General features: G+C 42.8%; 1 protein-coding gene across 1 annotated transcript in view; it reads right to left on the reverse strand.

Annotated features, from left to right (window-relative positions):
• LOC121719858 (alpha-1,6-mannosylglycoprotein 6-beta-N-acetylglucosaminyltransferase B) overlaps positions 1 to 4,886 on the reverse strand; it is a 61,094-nt gene extending 56,208 nt beyond the window's left edge. The window contains exons 1-2 of the mRNA XM_042105649.1: positions 4,234 to 4,886; positions 31 to 143 (exon numbers count right to left, since the gene is read on the reverse strand). Coding sequence (XP_041961583.1) covers positions 31 to 143; positions 4,234 to 4,271 — 151 coding nt within the window. The 5' untranslated portion in view covers positions 4,272 to 4,886. The remainder of the gene's footprint in view (positions 1 to 30; positions 144 to 4,233) is intronic.
• Between the last annotated feature and the right edge of the window lie 5,005 nt (positions 4,887 to 9,891).

Below are 9,891 nucleotides of genomic sequence, written 5' to 3' on the forward strand. Positions count from 1 at the left end.
CACACAGCACATGCACCAGCGCTCCGCTACCTTCTGTTCTCATGGTGAAGGGCGAGTCCCCGAGCCGCTTGGCCGAAAACTGGCCGCCGAGGGACGTCATTAGGAAGCACAGGCTGAAGAAACCGATCCCCACCACGAAGATCCTGGAGAGACGGAGGCAGGGAGAGACAGAGAGAGAGGGAGGGAGCGGAGGATGGAGAGAGAGAATGACGGAGGAAGGGACGAAGAGACAAGAGGGAGCAAGGGGTTAAAACAGGGGGGAAACAAAGAAAAGCAGAGGGAAGGAAAATAGGTGAAAACATTAGACTTCAGTGTCAGTGTAGCATAATATGAAGCTGAGTAGAGAAAGAAAGAGAGATAGATAGAGAGAGAGATAGAGAGAGAGTAAGAGAAAAAGAGAGAGGAACAAGCTAAAAACAACTGAAGGGTTAGCATTTAGTGTCTAGTGGACATGTACTCTGTACACAGGTTTGTCATTCACTGACTCACAGAAACAGTTGGAGGAGTGAGGAGAAGTAAACAAGCCCCAGTGCTGCTAAATGCACCTGACAAACAAAAAGAAGAAGTGAATGTGGTCCATTCTTTTGTTTCTCTTTGCTAGCCTGAGACTGACGCACACATGTATTCACCGGAGCCCCTGAGCGGGCTGCTTTTAGTGAGCCGTGAGGAATTGCTTGCTTCTCTCTCTCCCTCTCCATCCCCATCTCCTACATCAAAACCCATTGACAAGCGCACTTGTTTATCTCTGATAGTGGGGACTGCCACTTGTGTTTCCATATCACAAACTAGCGGCGTTGGAGGACTAAAACCCTCACTAAGGGAAAGGAGACAGACTGAATTATGCATGTGCTGTGTTTCTCTCAAATAATGCAGCCAGAGAATTTTCCAGAACTGACATGTTTGGACAGACCTGGAGATCTCTTTTCTCTGGGCGACACAAAAGATCTCATTTGCTGTTCTTTTTGGTTGTTTTGGAGTTGGTTCACTGTCCAATTGTAGTGTCCTTAGATACGCTGGTGAATAGTATTGACTGAAGCAACAGTAAGATATACAAGTTGTATTTTAAGGAAGTGTCCCTCTAAATATCCTTCTATAGGTGAATGTTTTCAGGTGGTGTACAAGATCTGCAGGTAGGGGAGAACTGGGTAAGATGGGCATGGGGTAAGATGAGCCACCCCTTTTTTTAGAAAACCATAAAGAAAATGTTATTATGTGACAGCATTTTAAGGAAGAGGGGGTCATTCTTTACAATATGTGGAAAGGCACAGCATATGGCAAATGTGCAACCGTGGTAAAATATATATGTGTAAAAATAAGATTTTTTTGCTCTCCAAATGGATTTCATTCATGTCCAGAGTTAGGGTGATTTAGAGAAAACGCGAATAGAACAACATTCAAATGCATTACACCTCAATTGGTGCCCTTTTAAGCTATGATGTGAAGGCAAAATAAAATCATGAATGTTAACTTAGATAGCATTTTCCTTCAAAATGGTGGTTGTGGGGTAAGATGAGCCACCAGGGCTAGGGTACGTTGAGCCAGCTAATTAGTACTTCTATTGAATCTGTAAGATTTTTAAGTTTGCCTTTATTTTGTGACCTCGTTCTTCATGGTTCCTCAGTGTTACTAAGAGCTAAAGAGACTAGGCAGCAAATTAATTAGACATATTTATGTGAATTAAATGGGTGAATTTAAAGGTAAACAGATGACATAAAATGTTATAGGCCTAGCCTAAACATGTCTTGCAAATTTTCCATTGAATCTATTTGGCAAATTCACCATTAAATGTTGGTGTTTGTAGAAATTAAATTATTGTTTAAAGAAAATCTAATTGTTTTACATGAAATCTTTGTGTTGGCTCAACTTACCCCACACATAGGCTCATCTTACCCCACACGTGGTAAATTGAACCACAAGACCAACTTTTTTTAGAAAGTATATCTCTTTAACCGTATAAGATATCTAAGATGTGTTGATTATAGAAGTAATAGAATACTTTAACATTTTGTTTGGTGTGAATTACAAAACAAAACCTCTTTGACAAGTCAAAATGATTAAGAATGTAAAAAATGGCTCATCTTACCCTGCTCTCCCCTAAGGCAAAGGCTCTTAAAATGCTATAAAAATGTTAGCATACTTCTGAGGTGAGCCACAAAGACGTCTTGCATGCTATCTATTGTCCCAGCACAAGTATTATGGGATTATGATTTCTACCTTTACTAATGTAAAGGCAGGTCATATTAGCCTGCCTTCCAATACAGGACAGGCTAACAGCATATGGCAGGATAACAACAATTCTTTAATTGACTGAAAGCCATCTCTTTACTACTAAGTTTTAGAATGGCAGATGCACTGCCCAATCAAAACCCCAATATGGGCTGAAGAGGCTGTTTAGTGCAAGAAAATCTAGATTAACTTTGAAAACTAAAACACTTTCAGATAGAAGTTTTCTGTCGTTAAACCCGGATAATTTCAAACCATCTGCTCATGTCGATTTCCAATCTGCTAAAAAAATCAATCTGTCTCTGATCTGAACACATTTTCATCTGGAGACGTAAAATTGAGGCAAAATGTGGGATTAGCCTGTGAAGTATGACCATCTGGTGACTGTATGCCGAATCGTCAAGAACATATAGTGAAAGTGAACTCTGATATGATGTAACGACTGACTGATGGTAGTCAATCTAGTGTTCAAGGCTCACAAGTTTACGTCCTCAACTTCTGCTCACTCAGCATTTAACATGGAGATCAAAGCGGTGATGACATGACACTGTGTATCAGACTAAGGCCATATCCTCAATCGTTATCATTTATCCATTTTCAAAGCCTTTCCGTGGGTGAGAGGAGGGGATTATGTGTTCTACCAGGCTCGTCTCTAATTACAGGGTTTAAAGTAAATGCTTTGGTCTCTTAATTGGATCAGAGGGAGAGATCAGATATCTGTTAATTGGCTTTACACGTGCACCGATATCAGATTGTGCCATGGCTTGATGATGACTGCTACAAACTAGAGCGAGCTCCGGGAGGTCCTCGAGGAACTCCCTCGAGGCTAGTGACTGGCTCGTGGCCCAGTTGGCGCGTGATTAGAGATTACAGGTAGACAAGTCATGGCATCAAAACGAGGATTTTGAGGTGATTATATAAGAGCCCTTGAGCATCATACATTGCTTGATTGCTATGACTTCACGGTGGATTTCACGCATTCGAAGTCGGAGTATTTAGGTAACCAGAGAGGAAATAAGCTCATCATTTGGATGTGACATAACCACTCACAAAAGTTAACATTTGCAGCGAGTCTACCAACCGGGGAGCAGCTGCTCTAAAGGTCCATGTTGGGTCAGCGCGCTTAAAAAACTCAGTCCCCCAATGAGCGTTGTGGTCATCAGACCGTATTGTATTGAGGCAACATCTGTCGAAGTCCTTTCCCCTCATTAAGCAAAGTTGCCATATTCGCTCATGAGATATGATAGCATGTGTGCAGTATATAGAGAATGTGCGACACTACGAGGAGAGGCAGGAAAGACGCACTGTCAGAGGGAAGTTTGAAGATTGATGGCAGGCAGGCTGGCGCGTGCGCGCCACTCCACTCACAATTCAGCACCGCAGGGACGCAGGGGAGCCACACGGCAACTAATTTGTTTGTTGACAAATGTGCAGTATTTTTAGTCGTTTCGCTCATAACCTTGCTTACGCTTGAACATAGCATCTATTCACACGCCCATTTTCTACCACACAGCAGGCCCCCTATAATTTGACTCCATCACTGTTTCTCAAAATGTATGTGCACTGTATGTTCTCACATTTTTACTGTGCACGCATAAATAAGGTAAAATATAAATCCACATAGGTTTGTAAACTAACATTGCTTTACACAAGATAACGCTAGATCTAAACTAACTTTACTTCCCTGAAAGGGACGCAGCCAAACAGTTTACAGCATGACAGAGACATTATGTTCATATACATATATTACCTTTCGGGTTGAGTTTATCATACGCTAGTCATCAATGCTCAGCTCACACTAATATGAAGTGAAAATCACATTACTTTACATGCAATTGCTATTAGTCACAGAACGAGCACTTCGGGCTTAATTAGACAGAACGCACTTCGTATATCACATGTGTATTATTCATAGAATACATTTAGCGCACATTACCAGCAGGCATTGGTAAGCTACTTGCTCAAGATGAAGAAAAAACACTAGTGCAACAGACCTTAACACTCACTCACCTGAACGGTTTGAACGTCACAAGGCATCTTCTCACCATTATTCAACCGTCTGAGTTCACAGCAATCCTTTTCCAAAACGCGCAGCTGGACTAACGACCCCTGACATGATGAACCTCAGATCGTAAAGAGGGCAGAGGCTCCGATACAGGCTCATGTTGTGCTCGCCTAACGGTCCGCCGAGAAAACGTAATAATCCGGCGCGAGGTTAAAAAACTGTTTGCTTGTTTATATCCATATGTTAGAATCTCCGCCACTCAACTCGATGTGACAAGTGTCTGAAAAAAATTACTTCTGATTAATCTGACATTTATAGCGGTCTTTTTACAATTCTGCGCCTAAACCTTTAATACAGTCCACCGATAAATGCTATGGAAAACTCGTGCCACAGTCGCACATGACCATAACTGCAGACTATGATTTCTGTGCATGAAAACCGGCGAACATTTTTCAAAATATATCTATAAGCGCACGGATTCGCAAATGTCCCCCAGGGATGTTCTGCAACGTCGGATTGAAAGCTCCAAATGTCAGGAACAGCATTCAGTGTACTTTAGTCCATAGAAGAAACGGTGAACGGTGGAGTGAGACACTCGTCGGTTAAGACCTGGTTGAAGCTCTCACAGCGGTGCCCGTTAAGACGCGTGTGCCTCGATGTCTTGCTGGGGGACTGACAGAATGCACTCTGTATCCCGTATCTTGAAGCACACATTTAATTATTGTCACAGCGCCATCTATAGTCCTTTCAGAACTACAGTCCAGGGAAGATGCACCTGAAACCTGATAAACTCGTCTGCCTTCTATGCGAATGAAGCCCCTAAAGGTTTAGTACGATGTTTACTTTTGCTGTCGAGCTTTTTGTCATTGTGAAACTCTGCATTCAAGTTATGTGCTAATGCAAAAGACCTGTTTACGAAGGAAAATGTAATCCCAGCGATTTAAGATAAATAAATGATCTCATGGCGAAAAAGGATAAGCTGAACCAAGTATCATTGATATGCTACCCATAGCATCTCCTTCAGGACCATGGACAGCGATTGAGTCGCAACAGTTCAGTTCCAAAACAGGGGTGCAACAGCGGCACCCAGAGTTCACTTAGGTGATGTATCTTTGCCGTCGCAATGATTTCAGCACCCCCGATATATATATATATATATATATATTTTTTTTTTTTTTTTTTCCTACACATTATATTTTCGTGTGTGTATGCCCACAGCCAACTGATCTAAGATTCTAAACATTAAGGTGTGAAAATCCAATTAGTCAAGACTGTCAAGTTTCTTTCCCACTTTTGTCAAGACAATGTGTTCAGGATTTAAAACAGTGACTCATCCTTACCAAGCACAAGGGATTGGTTAGGTGCATAATTCACAGAAGTCTCTCTCTCTCTCTCTCTCTCTCTCTCTCTCTCTCTCTCTCTCTCTCTGTGTGTGTGTGTGTGTGTGTGTCAGAGGTGCTCACCCCACAATGTTCACCTGAAGTTGGCACCAGTAAAGCCAACTATAAAGATGCAATCTGCCTCTTTCCAGCATTAGCACAATGATATATGCAAAGTTTAACATCTATTTCACATTAGCAGATGACTGCCCTATCTGGGTGCGTTTTGAGATGCCAGATGAAATTCGACGTTGTTGAACAGGCATCATTTATCCTGGTGCCACACACCTTGCATGTAGCTGTTCCCTTATTTCCTCTGTGCACAAAGTATATTGTTACCGAAAGTAATGATAAAAGGCACAACTCCGGTAGGTCGCCATGGTAAATGCTTTTTTTTCTATATGTGAGTGTGCGCACATGGCGCATACGTTGCACATTAATGCAAAGGGGGCATGCAGCTCATCATACTTTTCCCTAATAAGATAGAAATACATGAATACACTTAGACAATAAAAAAAGACAATAATTGCATGAAATACAGATTGTTCACGAGTCTCGAAGCTCGAGTCCGAGTCAAGTCTGAAGTCTTTAGAGGTGGTCGCAAGTCAAGTCTGAAGTCATTGTTTGTGTGACTTAAGTGTGACTTGAGTCCAAGTCTCAGACTCAAGTCCCCATCTCTGGTGTGTGTGTGTGTGTGTGTGTGTGTGTGTGTGTGTGTGTGTGTGTGTGTGTGTGTGTGTGTGCATCAGAAATGCTCACAAGTTATTTTTTGGAAGTCTAAGTCGAGTCTCAAGTCTTTGAGGTCAAGTCTAAGTCGAGTCTCAAGTCTTTGACTGGCAAGTTCAAGTCAAGTCTCAAGTCTTTTGTCAAGAGTCCAAGTCAAGTCTCAAGTCTCTGGCCATCTCATCTGTCCCTAACCTTGTATTATCAAATCTAATGAATTCAAAGCATGTCTTGTTACTACCATCCAAACAATACAGTATCAAGATCAATTTAAGGATAACTTAATGGGGTCTACTGCAATGCAATATGAAGAAACACAAATTAAGAACTTTGTTTCAATTCTTGTTTTTCAATAGTTTATTTTGCTTGCCTCTTATAAAATCTGCATGATACAACTGACATATGTGTAGTGTTCTTGGGGGGAAATAGCTCTAAACTAATGTTGCAACGGTAGTTAAGAGTGCATGTGAACTTGTGACAGGAGAAATATCACGTATGCTTTAATGGAGCTAGCTTAATTACCCTAACCTTAATAACCTTAGGGCATTGTATAGTCTAATCTTCTGCTACTTAACCCTCCTGTTGTGTTCACGGTCAAATGTGACCGATTTTCTCTCAAAAATATTGTTAACTTATTCTGACTACCATGAGGCTCAATGACTTTGTTAACACAGGGCATCTGAACACACAAAACAATCATCAATGAACAATCAAACAATGATCATTTTCATAAAAATGTGAGTGTTTTATTTAACTTTAGTGTATTTAGTGTATTATTATTGTTTTATTTAACTTCATGTGTATTCACGGTCAAAAATGACCGGCCATTAGCAATGAATGGGTGAGAAAATGGTCAGTGTATAAAATTGGGTCCAGACACATACCTATTGATCAGATGGACTGTGTGCATTAAAACACACACACACACACAAACACACCCTCACTCCCCCTCTTTGCTTCTATGCCAACCCCCACTGGAACCTTTCCCCAATAGAATCTTCCCTTTTCTGACTTGCATGAGCTCAGGTCAATGAGGCCTGCAGGCCATAAATAGCAAATGGAAGTTCAAAACTGGTTAAATACAATAGAACAAGTTGATACAAAGGTCTATCACAAAATTAGATTATAATATATGTGTTACTATGGATTTATAACACGTTATAATGCAGCGGTCATTTTTGACCAGGACCACAAAACTAGTGAACAGAAAACAAACACAACAGGAGGGTTGACACACCCTCGCCTTTAGCCCTCAGACCTGGTGAAATATTAACCTTAGTCTGTCACATTACTGTATATGGCAGGCCAACTATAAAGATGCAGCGTTAGAACAACGATTATGCAAAGTTTAACGTCTATTTCACATTAGCAGGTGACTGCCCTATCTGGGTGCGTTTTGAGATGTCAGATGAAATTCAACGTTGTTGAACAGGCATTATTTATCCTGGTGCCACACACCTTGTTTGTAGCTGTTCGCTTATTTCCTCTGTGCACGAAGTTATTGTTACCGTAATGGATTGTTACAGTAATGCTAAAAGGCACAACTCTGGTAGGACTTGTCGCCATGGTAAATGCATTTTTTTATCTGTGAGTGCACATAGCGTATAGTGTGTATGTGTGTGTGCACACGTGTGGGCATCTTTTTGAATTAGACTAATGCAAATTGTGCTAAACTTAAAATTTGAGCTGTGATGTAAAGAGGAGAAAGGAAGCTACAGAATATTAAGAAAATCTTTCAGTCATTAATGATATAAAACAAAACATAGCACTACCCACTACATGCCTGCCCACTGCATGCAGACTGATAATAAATGGCATAAGGCATAGACTCATGCCAGTCAGCATTAAGCCACCAGACCTCAGATGAGAGTCCACTGGCTCTGGGCTCTGGCATTGGACACCCACACAGCACAGGGCCTCTGGATCCCCACAGAGACAGCTGGTGACACATAACAAGGCGGACTGAGACAGAGAGGAGGAGTGGACGTATTGTACTGACAGACAGTGTCCCCAAGAGCCATCGCCATGACAGCCACATTGCTCTCCTCACTCTCGGGTGCCTCCATTCGGGTTGACACCTCTCGTCTCCAGACGCGGGTCCCTCCATCACGGCCCGCTGGAGCAGGGGCCAGACTTGGCTCCACTAATTAGACCCCAGTGTCTTTGGGCTTCACGCGTTCAAAGGCTCTTTACACTTTGCTCCTTAGACATAATAAGAAGCTGGTCTCCTGCTGCTGCTGTGACCCACTTCTGTTGTTTTTTTTATTTCCATCCTTCCTTCCTTCCTTCCTTCTCTCTTTCTGTCTCTCTCTCTCTCTTTATCTCCCTCCCTCGCTCCCGTCAGGAGAAATGATTTTTAAATGGCCGCCAGCTCTTTAAAATGCCTGACGCTGTATCGCCTCTGCTCCGGGCACAGCTGAGCTGTTAAAGGGCTTTAAATTTCCTTTAAACCAGCAGAAATCTTTTTCTTATTTTATTCCAACGGGTGCTCGCCTTTCACACGGTCCTGCAGGGCAGTCGAGGTGACGTTTGTCAAACACCAACCTTTTTTTCGGGGGAGGTTGTGTGGGTTGTGCTGGCAGGTTTTTGAGTTCTCTGCCTCCTCCACCTCCTCTCTCTCTCTCTCTCTTTCTCTCTCCCTCTTTTTTCTCTCTTTCTCTCTCTCTCTCTCTCTCTCTCTCTCTCTCTGCTGGCACTCTCAGCTCGAGGGATGACTGTCAATACAGCTGGAGCAGCATATGGCACCCGGTCTCCCAGTACAGCCCTGGGCCGAGCATGAAAGGGGACCCGCATCACAGAATTAGACACGTTTTTCAAGAGGGCTCCAATTCAGCCTCGCAGCACAAACCATGAGGCAGGCAAAGGCAGGCAGCAGGATAACCAAGCAGTGCTGAGAGGCTAAGCACCCCCCATCTCCCCCAAACATCTGCATCATCATAGTGTCATTTTTTTAAGCTGTGTCTCTTGCAAATGTGGGATGAGTGTGAAAGAGGAGAGAAAGAAAGCGCAGCATATGGCTATTAGCTTAAGACCGAGAGGATGGATGTCATGAGGCGGATCTGGGTCTGGAGAGCGGGGATTAAACGCCCAGCATTTTGGGGCTCCCAACATGACTATCAAGGGATTTGGGAGACTTTTTAGTTTCATTAAAGCTCATGTGTCTGGAGCAAGCAGTGTCAGATTGCCGTTTGTTTTGGCCCGTCTCTCCCCATAGGGTCTGACCCCAAATAGAAAGACAGCAGGACGAACATCTAACTCGGGGGACGTTCAAAAGAGTTAAAGAAAGCTGCACATGAACCCAAGCACATCAGAGGATGATGCTGGAAATGATAGCCTTCTGAACACGTGTCCCGACTTCGTTTCCCATCAAATAAAGCATGGCGGAGGCTCTAAAGAGAGACGAAGACGGAAAAAATTGTGTGGGATGTGGTCTCGGCTGGGTCGCGTTGATCGAAGTCCAGCCCTTGGAGTTCTCTGATTTGAGGAGATAATGTCTGTTTGTTCTGCCCTCTTTGATGTGACAAACAAAGACTTGACCAGGCCACACATCTGCCACACACG

The sequence above is a fragment of the Alosa sapidissima genome, chromosome 9 (assembly GCF_018492685.1).
Source record: "Alosa sapidissima isolate fAloSap1 chromosome 9, fAloSap1.pri, whole genome shotgun sequence".
NCBI lineage: Eukaryota > Metazoa > Chordata > Actinopteri > Clupeiformes > Clupeidae > Alosa > Alosa sapidissima.